Below are 21,895 nucleotides of genomic sequence, written 5' to 3'. Positions count from 1 at the left end.
TAGCTTTTTGGAATTCCGTAGAGAAAAATGATGGCAAGCCAAATGAAAATTCTGTCAGATGGCTTATTTCTGCCCATCTATACCTTCCATTACAAAAGAGGGAGATTAAAATATGATAGTTTACCTTCCCTACAATCCAATTAGGACATTACTGGAATAAATAATTATAAATATATGGAAACAATCATTCTGAAAAGAAAACCTGAAGTTTACTCAGGACCCAGATTTGTCCTCCCCACTGCCAAGTTCTCTGCTTTCACATGCTACATACAATGTCAACAGCTCAAAGTAAAGAAACTTTAATAGCATAAGCCCCAGGGAAAAACTGTCCTCAGGTTCAGAAGTTTTTGAAAGGCAGATATTAATAATTTTTAAGGAAGTCTGCTTAGGAATTTCTGTCAGACGGCTATAAAAAAATCAGAACATATGCACAGACTAATAAAATTTAAATTCAGCTATCATTACAAATAAATATATCTTGAATTATAAAGTCAGTAAGGTGATTTTTCAATTTGTGACCTTATGATGGAAGAGGAAAAAACTGTTACATAATACTTAATAATGTCTTTATAATTTCAAATAGAAATCAATAACCTTTTAATAGAAACTGGAGCCTCAATTTAAAAATACTGTGTGATTCTTCTTTTATGAGAAAAAAGCACAATACTTTACCGACCAAAAAGAAACTATTAAGTAGAACTAGATACATAGTTCATCTTACTCAAATTTATTATAAAATAAATAACTGGAGTGCCTTGGTGGCTCAGCTGCTAAGCATCTGCCTTCAGCTCCGGTCATGATCCCAGAGTCCTGGGATCAAGCCCTGCATCGGGCTCCCCGCTCAGCAGGAAGCCTGCTTCTCCCTCTCCGCCCCCCACCCCCGCTTGTGTTCCCTCTTTCACTGTGTCTCTCTCTGTCAAATAAATAATTAATTAAAAAATAATAAAATAATTAAATTAAATTTAAAAAAGAAATTATCATAATTGATGGAAACTCCATATAAAACATTTCTTTTTTTTTTTTAAGATTTATTTATTTGACAGAGAGAGATCACAAGTAGACGGAGAGTCAGGCGGGGGGGCGGGGGGAAGCAGGCTCCCTGCTGAGCAGAGAGCCCGATGTGGGACTCGATCCCAGGACCCTGAGATCATGACCTGAGCCGAAGGCAGCGGCTTAACCCACTGAGCCACCCAGGCGCCCCTCCATATAAAACATTTCTTATTTTGGCAATAAAGGATCAAAACTTTCTATTTACTGAAATTACCAAGAGGATTTTTTCCCTAAATCTCAGCAATGAAATCTGACATAACTGACTTCTACACACTACATTACTAAAAGAATGTGCTTGTTTTTGCTCTTGCTTAGCAAAATGAATTGAAGATCTTTAAAACAGAAGGTCCCACCACATGCCTTCCCAGTTAATAAACAACGTCTATAGACACATATACACACTTAGGGTCAGAGAATCTCTCTTGCTCTCTATTTTTGTACCTTTCATTGCTGGGAAATACATTGTTGGTACCAAACTTGGAAAAATAAAGAGATTTGTAAAAAAGATTAACAGATTCTGCTCCTTTTTGCCAATCTTAACTTTCTGAGGTAAACAGAGTATTAGAGATGTAAGAAATCTGGACTGCATAATTCAAAATTTTTTGTTTGTGAAGAGAAGATAAGACCAAAAAGGTTGAATGACAAGTCTAGGGAGAAAATGAGAGAATGGCAGATTTTTAATCCAGACCTCTTAATGAATTAAGATGTAACCATATCAAAGACATCTTTGGGGAAAAAAAAATCACTTCACCCACCCTATAATAAAAAGGTATAGAGTAGAACAAAGTTCTTTATCTAATAGTCCACAAGCCAAATGGAAAACTAGCAAACCATTAGTCAATTTATCTGTTGGGCACATACTAGAGAAAGCAACAATATTTTGTTTCGTAGAAACAAGACAGGTGTTGGGAGTCAGAGAAACTTAAATTTGAATTTGGATCTGCTCTTATTTGTGACAAATGTCTCTGAGGCCTAATTTTTCTCATTTGATAAAATGGGGGGAAATTATTCTCTTGCGGCCCTTTTAAGAACTAAATAATATACCGTAAGTGAAATATCTAGCATGTTATGGAATTTCAATAAAAGTCACCCACTTTTTAAGATTTATGCAGGGTTTAAATGAATGTATTCTGTAAGGTTTTAGATAATATGGAATAGTGACAAAAGCACAGAGTTTAGAGATAAAGGTCTAGGTCAACATCCCAAATTTGCTCCGAACTATCTGTTCATAACTGGTCCCAGTCACTTATCTTCTCAGTTATCTCATATATATGAAACAAAGATAATGATATTTGCCATACCAAGGTCTCAGGGATACTTTAAAGATCAAATACGAGGGGCGCCTGGGTGGCTCAGTGGGTTAAGCCTCTGCCTTCGGCTCAGGTCATGATCTCAGGGTCCTGGGATCGAGCCCCGCATCGGGCTCTCTGCTCAGCAGGGAGCCTGCTTCTCCCTCTCTCTCTCTCTGTCTGCCTCTGCCTACCTGTGATCTCTGTCTGTCAAATAAATAAATAAAATCTTTAAAAAAAAAAAAAGATCAAATACGATAATCTCTGTGTAAGCACTTTCTAACTATAAAGTACCTTATATACGTTATTGTTACTATCAAGAAAATTAACTGCATTAAAAAATAGCCACTTCCTACAAAGCTTAGAGAACTGTGCTTTTAAAAAGTTCATATCACTCCCCAGGCACACTGAAGAGTTCCTAGATTTTGTCAACATTTGTAAAATGTGTTTAAATTATAACCTAAACACATTTCCTTAAGACCAATGTTTCATACCATTTTCTAAACCAAGTTTCAAGCAAACTAATTTAGATGGAGTGTTGCTTTTCTAAGATTTGGGGGTTGAGGCAACAGACACTGTAAGCCAACATATAATTAATTAATGGAGAGATTATTTGGTTTAAGACACTAACGAGAAGAAATCTGTTTTTTATTAACATCATAAGTTAAATGACTAATATCTGCCAACAATGAAAATGCATCCAATAATAAACATTAATACTGAACGGATCAGCTCATGGCCCATCTGGAAGTTGCTGTAGACAAGCTGAACACCACAGCCTTTGAGGAGTGAGAAGGGGAAACTTACAGGTGTGGAGTAATGAGGCCCCTCAGAGCACGTGGCCACTCAGCAAGTCAGCAACATGGACAGAAATTATCTTTTTGCTTCTTCCCAATATATCATCCTACTGCAATAAATTTTTATAAACAAAAATATAAAATATATAATAGGCACCTGGTTTCTCCCAAATGTTCACACAAATTAATCCCTATGGCACTGCTATGAGCTGCTATCCTCACTACACATATGTGTAAAAAGTTGCAGAGTTAAGTAATTCCTTTAAAATCATTCAGAAGAATCAGTAGCAATGATTAAATATCATATATTACTGACTTTGTATACTAACTGCACTCTTGGGCTGAGAACCAAGTGCCTGGATAAGCACCAAATTCCAAAAAGAAGTCATAATATGTAAGAAGTCAGTAATATTCATATTAGCAAGTCATTTCACAAATGATTAGCAAACATGCTAAATCTAAGCCACAAGCACAGGTGACAAATACATTTTCCCCTTCGTGTTACCAATACCAGTGACTAAGGTGTTTTTAAATATTTTAACTTGACTCAAGATTCATTAAATAGTACATTCAGTGTAAGCATGCAAGAATATGGTTCAACACAAATGTTCTCTCCAAATGATAATAAATATGTCTCTGATTACCTAGCACAATCACTCTGAAGAACAGCGGTCCCCACCAAGTAGAACAAGATCTACTGGTACATAAATCTGGTTATCTGTATCCAGCCACACCTTCTTTCCAATCTCCCACCCCCACCCTAGTGCAGACCACCACAGTCTATAGCGATACACAATGGCAGAAATTTTGCAGCCAACAGCAGCACTCTTTCTCCTCTTTATGTTTGAGACCAAGGTGTTAGATCCTAACCTTTCAATGATTCCAAAAGTTCAGGAAAATACAAAATAATACTCATCTCAAAAGTTTGTATAAAAGTGAGGAGAAAGCTCCTGCAATATAGAGTCAGTGTTAAAAATTAGTAATTCTGACCCATCCTGGCAAATATTTAACTTTGAGCATTTTCATCCTTTATTTCCATGATAAAATGGAGATACAAGAATGTGCTAATTCTGGGCGCCTGGGTGGCTCAGTAGGTTAAGCCTCTGCCTTCTGCTCAGGTCATGATCTCAGGGTCCTGGGATCGAGCCCTGCATCAGGCTCCCTGCTCAGCGGGGAGCCTGCTTCCCCTCCTCTCTCTCTGCCTGCCTCTCTGCCTACCTGTGATCTCTCTCTCTGTGTCAAATAAATAAATAAAATCTTTTTTAAAAAATGTGCTAATTCTGATTTGACTGTCAGAATTAAAACAGTAGAACAGATATCTACAAAATCCTATAATCTTCCTTTGCTGCAGAGTTAGTCACCAGCAACTCTGAACACAGGCTCCACTCTAACTTGCTTTGTGGCTTTGGACAAGTCCTTAACCTCTCTGAGACTCAGTTTCGTCATATGAAAATTGAATAATAATATATATTTATTATTAGGAGGATAATAAGAAACCCTTAATTGATAGGACTACAGGTAAAAACCAAATAAGATAAAGAATAGGGGTGTCTGGGTAGTTCATCGGTTAAGCATCTGCCTTCAGCTCAAGTCATAATCCCAGGGTCCTGGGATCAAGCCCCGCATTGGGCTCCCTCCCTACTCAGCACAGAGTCCGCTTATCCCTCTCCCACTGCCTGCCACTCCCCCTGATTGTGCTCTCTTTCTCTCTCTAGTGATTAAGTAAAATCTTAAAAAAATAAGATCAAGAATAGAAAACACAAGACATTGCCTCAGTAATGAATAATCTATAAATATAAGCAATTTTCTTTTTCAGCATAACAGTATTCCTTGTTTTTGCACCACACCCAGTGCTCCATGCAATCCGTGCCCTCTCTAATACCCACCACCTGGTTCCCCCAACCTCCCACCTCCCGCCGCTTCAAACCCCTCAGATTGTTTTTCAGAGTCCATAGTCTTTCATGGTTCACCTCCCCTTCCAATTTCCCCCAATTCCCTTCTCCTCTCTAACTCCCCTTGTCCTCCATGTTATTTGTTATGCTCCACAAATAAGTGAAACCATATGATAATTGACTCTCTCTGCTTGACTTATTTCACTCAGCATAATCTCTTCCAGTCCCGTCCATGTTGCTACAAAAGTTGGGTATTCATCCTTTCTGATGGAGGCATAATACTCCATAGTGTATATGGACCACATCTTCCTTATCCATTCATCCATTATTATTATTACACTCAGTCTTTTTTTTTTTTTTTTTTTTTTTGAGATTTAATTTATTTGTCAGAGAGAGAAAGGGAGACTACAAGCAGGGGGAGCATCAGGCAGAGGGAGAAGCAAGCTCCCTGATGAGCAGGGAGCCCAATGCTGGGCTCGATCCCAAGACCCCGGGTCCATGACTGGAGCTGAAGGCAGACCCTTAACCTACTGAGCCACCCAGGCACTCCTACACTCAGCCTTTTAAATGGGATAGAAATCACTGTTTATCATTCCATCTGTTTACAGGCTGATGACAGACTTCCTGGGACTTCACTCTATCATTATAAGAAAAAACACAATTGAGAACATAACAGGAGAACTCTCCCTATCCTTTTACCATATGCTGTTAATAATATACATTCCACAGGCTTTACTTAGCATATCTTTGGTAAAATGTAGTATTATACAGTATTATACAATGAGAGTTTTAGAATCAATAGATTTGAATCCCAACATCAACTGTCACTAGCCGTGTGAACTTAAGAAAGGTATTTAATGTCTCTGACTCTAACTGTAAAATGTCAATAATAATAGTACTTACCTCACAGAATTATTGTGGTGATTAAATAACATCATATCTATATAGTGGTAAGTATGGCAACTGAAACATTATAGCTATCAGTATTATTACTTCTCTTTTTAGAAAATGGCAAATGCCCTGAACCCCTCTAAAATGCTGTAGGGTTCTCATTTTTAAAATTGATGACCCTACAAAAAGATGTGCAGAAATACATGCTACAGGTAACAGGCAATTTGAATATAATAAAAATTCCACGCCACCATAAGAACTAAGTCTTGCTACAGAAGAGAAGACCTCTTAAAGCAGGTCTTGTATGTACACAGCTACCTAGTTATCTGGAGTCACTCAACAGAGACTGTGGAAATACACTCTGCTCACAATGTCTCACAATTTAAGTGGCATTATCCCATCAGACTCTCAGGTCTCAAAATCAATATGCAAGCTGTGTTGCAGCGCAGATAACTTTAACAAGCACTGCCAAACAATATATAGTATTTTTTTCTATAGTGTTTCACATGAGAGTATCAGTTTTCCCAGTGAATGCTAAGCTAGAAGGTACAGAAGTCTTTATTCTTTGGCAATAAGCCCACGACATTAGACTGACAACCATGAATATGATTCATTCATTCAATAAATATTCATTCAATGCTTACTGAGTCCAGGCACTGTACCATGCCCGAAGAATGTAAGTTTTTCACACAGTACATGGGCAAGGTCTCCCCTCAGAGATCTTAGCGCCTAGAGGAGGGGATAAACTAATAATTAACAATGCTATAATGGACACAGGATGCTACGGAAACACATGGTAGTACATCTAACCAAGGGGGCAGAGGCAGGAGAAGGGAAAGGGAGCCAGTGAAAAATGTCCTGGGGAAAGTAACATTTAAACAGTGGCTTAAATGCAGGCAAGACAGACTGAAGCATATTTAAGAAACTAAAAGTTTTTTACAGCTGAAACATTCAGACTGACATGACATGCTGAGTCATGATGTGATGTAGGAATCTGCACATATAATAAAAATCAATATCACTTTAAAACAATCAGTTCTATTTCTACACATCAGCAAGAAGGAGAACATAAAATTTAAACATTTATAATAGTATAATAAAACATCAAAAAATAGAAATAAATTCAATGAATTATGGGAAACATCCATGTACTAACAATTAGTTTACCTATTCATGTTTTGTAAAGATTTAATAAACAAAGGAATATACCATTTTCTTGGGTTGTAAGACTCAATATTGTAAAGATGTCCATTATCCCCAATTGTATTGATAAATATATTAAATGTAGTCCCAATCAAAATACTAGCCAGATTTCCTTTTCTGTGTAGAACCATATGAAAATGCAAAAGGATAGGAATAAGCCAGTTATTGGTCATGCTAATGGCCACAGACTCTATTTATATGAAATGTCCAGAACAGGCACAACCATAAAAACGAAAAAGTAAATTTCCATCCTGGCAAAGATGAAGAAAGGTGATCTTGAAAAGGAACAACTAAGGGGAAGAACTTTAACAGATATAAAGACCAATTATAACACGAGAGAAATTAGAACATTGAGATAATGGCAAAGGAACAAGCAAATGTATCCACGGAACAGAGGGCCTGCAACAGACAGGTAAGTACATGGCCACCAGTTTATGACAAAAGTGAGCCTGCAGTGCAAGGGAGAAAGGTTTCCAGTAAATGATAGTGGGTCAATTGAATATTTGTATGAAAAAATGAATCTTATTAACATCATACACAAAAAAACAAATCCTGACGAATTACAAATATAAATATAAAAAGTAAAATAGGAAAGCACTTCAAAAAATATAGAATAACACCTTTATGACATTAAAAGCAGCAAATATTTCCTAAATTGGACATAAAAAATCTTAACTATAAAAGGAAAGATTGATAAAATGGAACTTCTATTCATGTAAAGGTATCATTAAAGAAAGGGTGTGTGGGTGGTGCAGTCAGTTAAGGGCCTGCCTTCGGGTCAGGTTATGATCCTGGGCTCCTGGGATTGAGTCCCACATTGGGCTCCCAGCTCAGCAGGGAACCTGCTTCTCCCTCTGCCTCTCCCCCTGCTTGTGTTTTGTCTGTCTCTCTCAAATGAATAAATAAAAATCTTAAACAAAAACCAAACAGAATGAACTGGCAAACCACAGAATGGGAGAATACATTTTTAAATGTATATTTCAAACAAAGAAACCTATCTATAATATATAAAGAACTACTGACCCTCTCCCCCCCCAAAAAGATGGGAGGGGGCAGGTGAGAAGGTCCTGGCAGGAAGACTTCAACAGGTACTTCACAAGGAGTGTATCCCAGTCAGCAAGAAACATAAAATAGTGTTCAACTTCATTAGTTTTCAGGGACATCAAAATTAAAACTGCGAGGAGATACTACAACATACCCACTAGAAAGGCTAAAATACAAAAGACAGAAAGTTCCAAGTGCCACCAACGACACAGGACAAGAGAGCTGATACACTGCTGGGTGGAGAGGAGGTAAAATGGGCACAAGCACATTGGAAAACTTTTCAACATAATCTACTAAAGCTGAAGATATGCCTATCTTGTAACTATGTAATTCTGCTCCTAAGTTTATATCCAACAGAAATGCATAAAAAATCTTCATTAAGAAGCATGTATGAGAAAGCTCATGGAAGCATTAGCTAATACTTCCAAATTAGAAATTGCCAAAAGCCAGAATTAATAAATTCATATCTATATTTGCACAATGGAATACTACGGGCAGTAAGAATGAACTAAGACTATGCAGGTTAGGATGAAACTTACAAACAAAATATTGAACAGAAGCCAGCACATAAAATGTACATATTATATGATTTTATTTGAATAAAGTTTAAGATGAAGCAAAACCTATTTTGGTGTAATAAGTCAAGGTAGTGGTTAGTCTGGCTGGAAATATCCTAAACAGAAGGGAACACGAGGAAGCTTCTGAGATTCTGGGCTCCTTGTAATGCCCTGTTTCCCAGTGGAGATGCTGCCTACGTAAGTGTGCTCATTTTGAAATTTTGAAATATTGTGTGGGTGAATGAGTGTGTATCTTTGTACACCCTTCTGTATCACCTTCAAAATAGTTCCAAAAAATTTTTAGAATCATATCACCATATTTGTACAAAGATGACTATTTGAGCCTATGGAGAATGAAAAAGGAAAACTGAATGTAGAGGTTAGGTTGTTTTTATGGTATTTTTACTCACCTTTGTCCTGTAATGCAATTTGTTGCTTATGCAGTAATGCCACCTCCCGTCCCAAAGCTTTCTTCTGTCTTTCCAGTTCATTTCGAAGCACCAAAATTTTTAATTGCAAGCACTCACTTTGTTTTCTCTAAATAATTAAAAAGCACAGGTAAATTTATGACTATGAAAGTCATGACTATGAATAATTATACATTCACAGTGTCTTCAAATTAATAATGATGTAAAACACTTTAATATTCATCTAATTTAAAGATCTCTTGAATAACTTAATTATCTGCACTGGCCATTTTAATAGAAAGAACACAGATGTAAGCAGAGAATAAACCTAAAGTCCGGGGACAGGGGTTTCTAAGAATCCAAAAAGCACTACAAAATATCTCAGGCCTCTTTCCCGAGATCACAATATAATTAAGACAAAAATTCATTTTTAAAAAATGGAGTTCTCAAAAACTTAAACATAGAGATACCACAGGACCCAGCAATTCTACTGCTGGGTACACACCCAAGGGAACTAAAAATATGTCCATACAAAAACCTGAATATGAATTTTCATAACAGCATTATTTATAATAACCAAACGGAGGAATCAATTCAAATGTCCATCATCTGATGAACCAACACAAAATGTGGTACATCCATACAAAGGAATATTACCTTGCAATAAAAGAAATGAAATAGTGATGAATGCTACAATATGGGTGAACCTTGCAAACACTACACTGGGGCGCCTGGGTAACTCAGTCAATTAAGCATCTGTCTTTGGTCATGACCTCAGGGTCCTAGGATCCAGCCCCATTGTCGAGTCCCTGCTTAGCAGGGAGTCTGCTTCCTCCTCTCCCTTGGCTGCTCCCCCTGCTTGTGCTCTCTCTCTCTCTCTCACTCAAATAAATAAATAAAATCTTTTTAAAAAGAAAAGAAAACACTATACTAAGTGAAAGCCAGTTTAAAAAGGCCACAAACTCCATTTATATAGAATCCACAGAAACAAAAAGTAGATTTCCATCCCTGCCAAACTGAACCAAGGTGCTCTAATATCCCACAGATTTCAGAGAAAGTCAACCAGGGACCTGGGGCTTTCACCCCTTCCAGGTGATAACCATCCACAGTATCAGTGGACAGCACAAGCGGAGCCTGATTTACAAAAATAATGAGATAATCCTCTCCCTCCCAGCTGAGTGATAACCAGAGGAGTCTTAGGGGAGAGTGAGAACTTTCCTTACTACACAGTGTTAATGAGGCCAGTCTATTCAGCATGCTATTCAGTGGAGGCCATGTGGGGAACAATATCAAAGTATTCCTACACCTCTTAGCCAGGTCAGTAGCAGTGAAGGCCTAGTGGAGAGTGGGAACTCCCAGTCCTGCTCAAAAGTAAGAATGCCCTCCCCCATACTTCTGCCACTTGGGTGTCAATGGAAGCTACCTGAGGAACCTGAACTTTTATACCCACCTGGCAGTAATGAGATAGCATCTCTCCCTTCCCTATCAGAGAAAGAGGTGTCAGAAAAAGCCAGATCAAAGAGGTTTCAATAAGATCTAGAGACTCATAACATCATATCCAAAATGTACAAGTCTCAATTAAAAATAATTCAAGATACCAAGAACCAGAAAGATGTCAAAGTAAATGAAAAAGGATAATTATGAGATACCAATACTGAGGGGTGCCTAGGTGGCTCAGTCAGTTAAGCATCTGCCTTTAGGTCATGATCCCAGGGTCCTGGGATTGAGCCCCACGTCCTGCTCTCTACTCAGCAGGGAGTCTGCTTCTCCCTCTCCTTCTGCCTCTGCTTGTGCTGTCTCTCTCAAAAAATAAATAAATAAATAAAATCTTTTAAAGAGAGATACCAATACTGAGATGACAGACATGTTACAATTATCTGACAAAGATCTGGGAGCAGCTATCATAAAAGTGCTTCAATAACAATTAAGAACATCCGTGAAACAAATAAAAAAAAAGAACATCTTGATAAAGAAATACAAAGTCTCAGTCAAGAAACTGAAGACATAAAAAAGAATCAAATGGAAATTTTATTTCACTTAGCATAATCCCCTCCAGTTAAAAAAAAAGGAAATTTTATTTTTATTTTATTTTATTTTTAAAATATTTTATTTATTTATTTATTTGAGAGAGAGAAAATGAGAGAGCATGAGCGAGGAGAAGGTCAGAGGGAGAAGCAGACTCCCCGTGGAGCTGGGAGCCTGATGTGGGACTTGATCCCGGGACTCCAGGATCAAGACCCGAGCCAAAGGGAGTCGCCCAACCAAATGAGCCACCCAGGTGCCCCCCAAAAAAGGAAATTTTAGAGCTGAAAATATCTTGAATAAAACACGTAGTGAAGGGGCGCCTGGGTGGCTCAGTGGGTTAAAGCCTCTGCCTTCGGCTCAGGTCATGATCTCAGGGTCCTGGGATCGAGCCCCACATCGGGCTCTCTGCTCAGCGGGAGCCTGCCTCCTCCTCTCTCTCTCTGCCTGCTTCTCTGCCTACTTGTGATCCCTGTCTGTCAAATGAATAAATAAAATCTTAAAAAAAAAAAAAAAAAAAAACGTAGTGAATAAGCTGAACAGCAGTATGTAGGAGACAGAGAAAAGAATCTTTAAGCTAGAAAACAGAGCAACAGAAACCACCAAATCTAAACAAGAGAGAGAAAACAGAGTGTTGTTAAAGAAAAAACAAAACAAAACAAAACAAAACAGTCTCAGGATCTGTGCAACTATATAAAAAGACCTAATATTTGTAACATCCAGTACAGGGAGGAGAAAAGAAATAAAGCAGAAGTGAAAAAGTACTCGCAGAAACGATGATGAAAAACTTCCCAAATTAGGCAAAGAAATATATCTACAAATTCAAGAAGTTAATGAACCCCCAAAGAGAAAAAATAAAATGGAGAAAATCACAAAATAAATAAAATCAAAAGCTGGCTTTTTGAAAAGGCCAATAACTTTGATAAAATTCTAGCCAGGCTAACCAAGAAAAAGAGAAAAGACAAATTAATATTATGAAGAATGAAAGAGGAGCCATCACAACTGATCCCATGGGCACTGAAAGAATAATTAAAGAATACTATAAACAACTCAATGGCCACAAATTTGATAACTTAGATGAAATGGACCAATTCCTTAAAGACAACCTACCAAAACCCATGCTAGGAAAAATAATCTGAAAGGGCTTATATATGAAATAATTAAATTAATAACCAATAGCCTTTTAAAATGTAAAGTACCAGGCCCAGATGGTTTCACTGGTGAATATTACCAAACATATAAGCAAATAACACTAATTCTTTAAACCCTTTCAAAATATAGAAGAACTTCCTAACTCATTCTAGGAGGCCAGCATCACCCTAATACCAAAATCAAACAAAGACATCACTAGAAAGGAAAATTACAGACCAATCTCTCATACACACAGATGCAAATTCATCAATAAAATAGGAGCAAATCAAATCCAACAAGTATAAGAAGAATTATACACCATAGCCAAATGGAATTTATTCCATGTATGCAAGGCAGGTTGAACATTCAGTAATCAGTGAAATTCACCATATAAACCAGGCAAAAAAGAAAAGTCATATAATCATACCAATACATGCCAAAAAAGCATATGACAAAATTCAATACCCATTTATGATAAAAATTCTCAGCAAACTAAGAATAAAGGAAAACTTCCTCAACTTGTAAAGAATATTTGCCAGAAAACCTACAGCCAACAACAACTTATGATGGGGTTATACCCCAATAAACCCATTATAAGTTAAAAATATTGTAAGTTGAGGGGGAGGAGTCAGGATGGCAGAGAAGTAGCAGGCTGAGACTACTTCAGGTAGCAGGAGATCAGAGAGATAGCTTATCTAAAGACTGCAAACACCTACAAATCCAACGGGAGATCGAAGAGAAGAAGAACAGCAATTCTAGAAACAGAAAATCAACCACTTTCTGAAAGGTAGGACTGACGGAGAAGTGAATCCAAAGCGCGGGGGGAGGGGCCGGCTCCCGGCAAGCGGCGGAGCAGCGGAACACAAAATCAGGACTTTTAAAAGTCTGTTCCACTGAGGGACATCACTCCAGAGGCTTAACCGGGGTGAAGCCCACGCGGAGTCAGCATGGCCTCAGGTCCCGCAGGGTCACAGAAGGATCGGGGGTGTCTGAGTGTCGCAGAGCTTACAGGTATTAGAACGGGGAAGCCGGCTACAGAGACAGAGCCGAGGAGGAGTGAGCTCTAAACTCGGGGTTACCTTGAACCGGTCGCAGGCTCGGTCAGCTCGGAGTGCGGCCAGAGGCCAGGGTGATGGGAGTAATTGGGCGCTGTTCTCTGAGGAGTGGGGCTCCGGGCTCTCGGCTCCTCCGGGCCAGAGACCGGGAAGCCGCCATCTTCACTCCTGTCCTCCTGAACTCTACGGAAAGCGCTCAGGGAACAAAAGCTCCTGAAAGCTGACTACTCAGCCCGGCCCCTGGTAAGGGTGGTGCAACTCAGCCGGGGGAAAAGACACTTGAGAATCACTACAACAGGCCGCTCCCCCAGAAGATCAACAAGAAATCCAGCCAGGACCAAGTTCACCTACCAAGGAATACAGTTTCAATACCAAGGAGAGCAGCAGAATTCCAGAGGAGGAGAAAGCAAAGCACGGAGCTCATGGCTTTCTCCCAATGATTCTTTAGCCTTGCAGTTAATTTAATTTTTTTTTCTTTTTCAATTTTTTTTCTCTTCTTCTGCTAAATTTTTTTAACTTTTACCCTTTTCTTTTTTAACGTTTTTTTAACTAGTTTATCTAATATATATATATATTTTTTCCTTTTTATATTTTTTCTTTATTCGTTTTCTTCTTTTGTTTCTTTCTTTTTTTTTTTTTTTCTTTCTGAACCTCTTTTTATCCCGTTTCTCCCCCCTCACGATTTGGAATCTCTTCTGATTTGGCTAAAGCATATTTTCCTGGGGTTGTTGCCACCCTTTTAGTATTTTACTTGTTCCTTCATCTACTCTTATCTGGACAAAATGACAAGGCGGAAAAATTCACCACAAAAAAAAGAACAAGAGGCAGTACCAAAGGCTAGGGACCTAATCAATACAGACATTGGTAATATGTCAGATCTAGAGTTCAGAATGACTATGCTCAAGGTTCTAGCCGGGCTCGAAAAAGGCATGGAAGATATTAGAGAAACCCTCTCTGGAGAGATAAAAGCCCTTTCTGGAGAAATAAAAGAACTAAAATCGAACCAAGTTGAAATTAAAAAAGCTATTAATGAGGTAGAATAAAAAATGGAGGCTCTCACTGCTAGGATAAATGAGGCAGAAGAAAGAATTAGCGATATAGAAGACCAAATGACAGAGAATAAAGAAGCTGAGCAAAAGAGGGACAAACAGCTACTGGACCACGAGGGGAGAATTCGAGAGATAAGTGACACCATAAGACGAAACAACATTAGAATAATTGGGATTCCAGAAGAAGAAGAAAGAGAGAGGGGAGCAGAAGGTATATTGGAGAGAATTATTGGAGAGAATTTCCCCAATATGGCAAAGGGAACAAGCATCAAAATCCAGGAGGTTCAGAGAACCCCCCTCAAAATCAGTAAGAATAGGTCCACACCCCATCACCTAATAGTAAAATTTACAAGTCTTAGTGACAAAGAGAAAATCCTGAAAGCAGCCCGGGAAAAGAAGTCTGTAACATACAATGGTAAAAATATTAGATTGGCAGCAGACTTATCCACAGAGACCTGGCAGGCTAGAAAGAACTGGCATGATATATTCAGAGCACTAAACGAGAAAAACATGCAGCCAAGAATACTATATCCAGCTAGGCTATCATTGAAAATAGGAGGAGAAATTAAAAGCTTCCAGGACAAACCAAAACTGAAAGAATTTGCAAACACCAAACCAGCTCTACAGGAAATATTGAAAGGGGTCCTCTAAGCAAAGAGAGACCCTAAAAGTAGTAGATCAGAAAGGAACAGAGACAATATACAATAACAGTCACCTTACAGGCAATACAATGGCACTAAATTCATATCTCTCAATAGTTACCCTGAATGTTAATGGGCTAAATGCCCCAATCAAAAGACACAGGGTATCAGAATAGATAAAAAAACAAAACCCATCTATATGTTGCCTACAAGAAACTCATTTTAAACCCGAAGACACCTCCAGATTTAAAGTGAGGGGGTGGAAAAGAATTTGCCATGCTAATGGACATCAGAAGAAAGCAGGAGTGGCAATCCTTATATCAGATCAATTAGATTTTAAGCCAAAGACTATACTAAGAGATGAGGAAGGACACTATATCATACTCAAAGGATCAGTCCAACAAGAAGATCTAACAATTTTAAATATCTATGCCCCTAACGTGGGAGCAGCCAACTATATAAACCAATTAATAACAAAATCAAAGAAACACATCGACAATAATACAATAATAGTAGGGGACTTTAACACTCCCCTCACTGAAATGGACAGATCATCCAAGCAAAAGATCAACAAGGAAATAAAGGCCTTAAATGACACACTGGATCAGATGGACATCACAGATATATTCAGAACATTTCATCCAAAAGCAACAGAATACACATTCTTCTCTAGTGCACATGGAACATTCTCCAGAATAGATCACATCCTCGGTCCTAAATCAGGTCTCAACTGGTATCAAAAGATTGGGATCATTCCCTGCATATTTTGAGGCCACAATGCTCTGAAGCTAGAACTCAATCACAAGAGGAAATTTGGAAAGAACCCAAATACATGGAGACTAACCAGCATCCTTCTAAAGAATGAATGGGTCAACCAGGAAATTAAAGAAGAATTGAAAAAATTCATGGAAACAAATAATAATGAAAACACAACGGTTCAAAATCTGTGGGACACAACAAAGGCAGTCCTGAGAGGAAAATATATAGTGGTACAAGCCTTTCTCAAGAAACAAGAAAGGTCTCAGGTACACAACCTAACCCTATACCTAAAGGAGCTGGAGAAAGAACAAGAAAGAAACCCTAAACCCAGCAGGAGAAGAGAAATCATATAGATCAGAGCAGAAATCAATGAAATAGAAACAAACAAACAAAAAAAATAGAACAAATCAATGAAACTAGGAGCTGGTTCTTTGAACGAATTAATAAGATTGATAAACCCCTCGCCAGACTTATCAAAAAGAAAAGAAAAAGGACCCAAATAAATAAAATCATGAATGAAAGAGGAGAGATCACAACTAACACCAAAGAAATACAGACAATTATAAGAACATACTATGAGCAACTCTACGCCAACAAATTTGATAATCTGGAAGAAACGGATGCATTCTTAGAGACATATAAACTACCACAACTGAACCAGGAAGAAATAGAAAGCCTGAACAGACCCACAACCAGTAAGGAGATTGAAACAGTCATCAAAAATCTCCAAACAAACAAAAGCCCAGGGCCAGACGGCTTCCCCGGGGGAATTCTACCAAACATTTAAAGAAGAACTAATTCCTATTGTCCTGAAACTGTTCCAAAAAATAGAAATGGAAGGAAAACTTCCAAACTCATTTGATGAGGCCAGCATCACCTTGATCCCAAAACCAGACAAGGATCCCATCAAAAAAGAGAACTACAGACCAATATCCTTGATGAACACAGATGCAAAAATTCTCACCAAAATACTAGCCAATAGGATTCAACAGTACATTAAAAGGATTATTCACCACGACCAAGTGGGATTTATTCCAGGGCTGCAAGGTTGGTTCAACATCCGCAAATCAATCAATGTGATACAACACATTAATAAAAGAAAGAACAAGAACCATATGATACTCTCCATAGATGCTGAAAAAGCATTTGACAAAGTACAGCATCCCTTCCTGATCAAAACTCTTCAAAGTGTAGGGATAGAGGGCACATACCTCAATATTATCAAAGCCATCTATGAAAAACCCACCGCAAATATCATTCTCAATGGAGAAAAACTGAAAGCTTTTCCGCTAAGGTCAGGAACACGGCAGGGATGTCCGTTATCACCACTGCTATTCAACATAGTACTAGAAGTCCTAGCCTCAGCAATCAGACAACAAAAGGAAATTAAAGGCATCCAAATTGGCAAAGAAGAAGTCAAACTATCACTCTTCGCAGATGATATGATACTATATGTGGAAAACCCAAAAGACTCCACGCCAAAACTGCTAGAACTTGTACAGGAATTCAGTAAAGTGTCAGGATATAAAATCAATGCACAGAAATCAGTTGCATTTCTCTACACCAACAACAAGACAGAAGAAAGAGAAATTAAGGAGTCCATCCCATTTACAATTGCACCCAAAACTATAAGATACCTAGGAATAAATCTAACCAAAGAGACTAAGAATCTATACACAGAAAACTATAAAGTACTCATGAAAGAAATTGAGGAAGACACAAAGAAATGGAAAAATGTTCCATGCTCCTGGATTGGAAGAATAAATATTGTGAAAATGTCTATGCTACCTAAAGCAATCTACACATTTAATGCAATTCCTATCAAAGTACCATCCATTTTTTTCAAAGAAATGGAACAAATAATCCTAAAATTTATATGGAACCAGAAAAGACCTCGAATAGCCAAAGGAATATTGAAAAAGAAAGCCAAAGTTGGTGGCATCACAATTCCGGACTTCAAGCTCTATTACAAAGCTGTCATCATCAAGACAGCATGGTACTGGCACAAAAACAGACACATAGATCAATGGAACAGAATAGAGAGCCCAGAAATAGACCCTCAACTCTATGGTCAACTAATCTTCGACAAAGCAGAAAAGAATGTCCAATGGAAAAAAGACAGCCTCTTCAATAAATGGTGTTGGGAAAATTGGACAGCCACATGCAGAAAAATGAAATTGGATCATTTCCTTACACCACACACGAAAATAGACTCAAAATGGATGAAGGATCTCAATGTGAGAAAGGAATCCATCAAAATCCTTGAGGAGAACACAGGCAGCAACCTCTTTGACCTCAGCCGCAGCAACATCTTCCTAGGAACATCGCCAAAGGCAAGGGAAGCAAGGGCAAAAATGAACTATTGGGATTTTATCAAGATCAAAAGCTTTTGCACGGCAAAGGAAACAGTTAACAAAACCAAAAGACAACTGACAGAATGGGAGAAGATATTTGCAAATGACATATCAGATAAAGGGCTAGTGTCCAAAATCTATAAAGAACTTAGCAAACTCAACACCCAAAGAACAAATAATCCAATCAAGAAATGGGCAGAGGACATGAACAGACATTTCTGCAAAGAAGACATCCAGATGGCCAACAGACACATGAAAAAGTGCTCCATATCACTTGGCATCAGGGAAATACAAATCAAAACCACAATGAGGTCACCTCACACCAGTCAGAATGGCTAAAATTAACAAGTCAGGAAATGACAGATGCTGGCGAGGATGCGGAGAAAGGGGAACCCTCCTACACTGTTGGTGGGAATGCAAGCTGGTGCAACCACTCTGGAAAACAGCATGGAGGTTCCTCAAAATGTTGAAAATAGAACTACCCTATGACCCAGCAATTGCACTGCTGGGTATTTACCCTAAAGATACAAACGTAGTGATCTGAAGGGGCATGTGCACCCGAATGTTTATAGCAGCAATGTCTACAATAGCCAAACTATGGAAAGAACCTAGATGTCCATCAACAGACGAATGGATAAAGAAGATGTGGTATATATACACAATGGAATACTATGCAGCCATCAAAAGAAATGAAATCTTGCCATTTGCGACGACGTGGATGGAACTAGAGGGTATCATGCTTAGCGAAATAAGTCAATCGGAGAAAGACAACTATCATATGATCTCCCTGATATGAGGGAGAGGAGATGCAACATGGGGGGTTAAGGGGGTAGGAGAAGAGTAAATGAAACAAGATGGGATTGGGAGGGAGACAAACCATAAGTGACTCTTAATCTCACAAAACAAACTGAGGGTTGATGGGGTTGGGAGAGGGGGGGTGGGGTTATGGACATTGGGGAGGGTATGTGCTATGGTGAGTGCTGTGAAATGTGTAAACCTGGCGATTCACAGACCTGTACCCCTGGGGATAAAAATATATGTTTAAAAAAAATAAAATTAATAAAAAAAAATATTGTAAGTTGAAATACATTTAATACACCTAACCTAATGAACAACACAGCTTAGCCTAGCCTACCTTATGTGTGCTCAGAACACTTATATTAATCTCCAGTTGAGCAAAATCATCTAACACAAAACTGTTTTATAATAAAGTGTTAAATATGTCATGTAATTTATTAAATACTGTACTGAAAGTGAAAAACAGGATGGCTGCATGGGTACAGAATGGTTATAAGTATTATCAGTTGTTCCCCTCATGATCACGTGGCTGACTGACAACTGTGATCTGTTACTGCTACCAGGCATCATCCCCAGCATCATATATTGCTAGCTTGGAAAAAGATCAAAATTCAAAATTTGAAGTACAGTGTCTACTGAATATGTATCATTTTCATACTATCATAAAGTCAAATCTTACATTGGGGATTGTCCATACTTAATGGCAGTGAACCAGATCCTTTCTCCCTACACTGGAGAACAAGGCACGGATGTCCCCTTCCACCACTCTGTGAAACATGTACTGAAAAACCTAACTATGCAATACAATAAGAAAAGGAAATAAAAACTATCAGACTGGGAAAAAAGAAATAAAATCATCTTTGTTTACCGATGATTTGATTATCTGTGTAGAAAATCTCAAAAAATCAACCCCTCTCCACCCGTCAAAAAACAAAACAAAACCCAAAGCCTCCTGGAACTAGTAACTGATTATAGCAAGGTTGCACAATCCAGGGTTAATACACAAAAGCCCATTTCTTTCTAATGTAACAGCAAGGAACACTTAGAACATGAAATCTAAAACACAACATTACATTAGACTAAAAAAATGAAATATTTAGGTATAAGACTAACATAACAAAATATGTACAAGACCTAAATGAAGAAAACTGAAAAACTGATGAAAGAAATCAAAGGAGATCCAAATAAATGAATGCCCATATTCATGGATAGGAAGACAATATTATTAAGATGTCAATTTTTCCCAACTTGACCTATAGATCCAGTGAAATCCCAGCAAGTTATTTTGTTGATACCAACAAATTGATCCTAATGTTTACTAGGAAGGAAAAAACAAAACAAAACAAAACAAAAACACAATAGCTCAATACCAAAAAAGAACAAAGTTAGAAGACTGACACTATCGAATGTTAAAACTTACTATAAAGCTACAAGAATCAAGACAGTTTGATATGGACACAGAATAGACAAATAAATCAATGGAACAGAACAGACAGCCCAGAAACACATACACACACGAATAGAGTGAACTGATCTTTGTCAAAGGAACAAAAGCAATTCAATGGAAAAAGGATAGTCTTTACACCAAACGGTGCTATAACTACTGGACAGGTGCATACAAACAAAACAAAACAGAACCTTTAGACACAGACCTTACACCTTTCATAAAAATTAACTCAAATCACAAAACTAGTGTGAAATAAAAAATTATCTTATGTGGGGTGCCTGGGTGGCTCAGTAGGTTAAGTGTCTGACTCTGATTTCTGCTCAGGTCATGATCTCAGGGTCATCATCAGGTTCAGCACTCAGCCTGGAGTCTGCTTGTCCCTCTCCCTCTGCTCTTCCCCCCTTCCTCTGTCTCTGTCTCTGTCTCTGTCTCTCTCTCTCTCTCTCTTGAATAAATAAAATCTTTTAAAAAATTATCATACAAACTCTATAAGATAATACTAGAAAATTTAGGTGACCTTAGGCTTGGAGATGATTTTATATACAAATGCATGATCATAAAAGAAGAAACTAAGTTGGTCTTCATTAAAATTAAACCTTCTGCTCGGCAAAAACCACTATTAAAAGAATGAAAAGATAAGTCACAAACTGGGAGAAAATATTTGAAAACCACTTATTTGATAAAGGAATGATACCCAAAATATACAAAAAAAAAACCCTCTAAAAGCTCAACAGTAAGTAAATAAACAACCCAATTAAAAAATAGGCAAAAGAGGGGCGCCTGGGTGGCTCAGTGGGTTAAAGCCTCTGCCTTCGGCTCAGGTCATGATCTCAGGGTCGTGGGATCAAGCCCCACATTGGGCTCTCTGCTCCACAGGGAGCCTGCCTTCTCCTCTCTCTCTCTGCCTGCCTCTCTGCCTACTTGTGATCTCTGTCAAATAAATAAATAAAATCTTAAAAAAAAAATAGGCAAAAGATCTGAACTGTCATCTCATCAGAGAAGGCAAATAAGCATAGGAAAAGATGCTCACACCATATGTCATCAGGGAACTGCAAGTTAAAACAACAGTGAGATACGACATGTATTTACTAGAATAGTTAAACCTAAAACACTGACAATACTAAATGCTGGCAAGGATGTGGACCAACAGGAACTGTCATTCATTATTAGTGGCAATGCAAAAGGATAAAGCACTTTAAAAGTTTCTTACAAAACTAAACATAGACTTATTACTGTATAATCCAGCAATCATGCTCCTGGATATTTATCCAGATGAGTTGAAAACTTACGTCCATACAGAAACCTACACGTGAATGTCTATAGCAGCTTTATTCACAAGTGCCAAAGGTTGGAAGCAACCAAGATGCACTTCAATAGGTTAACAGTTAAACAAACTGTGGCATATCTATACAATGGAGTATTATTCATCAATAAAAAGAAACGAGCTATCAAGCTATGAAAAGTCATGGAGGAACCGTAAATGCATATTGCTAGGTAAAATAAGCCAAT

The 21,895-nt window shown here is 38.0% G+C and overlaps 1 protein-coding gene across 1 annotated transcript in view; it reads right to left on the bottom strand.

Annotated features, from left to right (window-relative positions):
• Nucleotides 1-21,895, bottom strand: part of LOC111159380 (UV radiation resistance associated) — a 324,480-nt gene that overhangs the window by 152,399 nt on the left and 150,186 nt on the right. Inside the window, exon 8 of the mRNA XM_022521795.1 lies at nucleotides 9,134-9,260. Coding sequence (XP_022377503.1) covers nucleotides 9,134-9,260 — 127 coding nt within the window. The remainder of the gene's footprint in view (nucleotides 1-9,133; nucleotides 9,261-21,895) is intronic.

The sequence above is a fragment of the Enhydra lutris genome, unplaced genomic scaffold (assembly GCF_002288905.1).
Source record: "Enhydra lutris kenyoni isolate GAN:26980312 unplaced genomic scaffold, ASM228890v2 scaffoldscaffold68, whole genome shotgun sequence".
NCBI lineage: Eukaryota > Metazoa > Chordata > Mammalia > Carnivora > Mustelidae > Enhydra > Enhydra lutris.
This window is presented reverse-complemented; position numbering and strand designations above follow the sequence as displayed.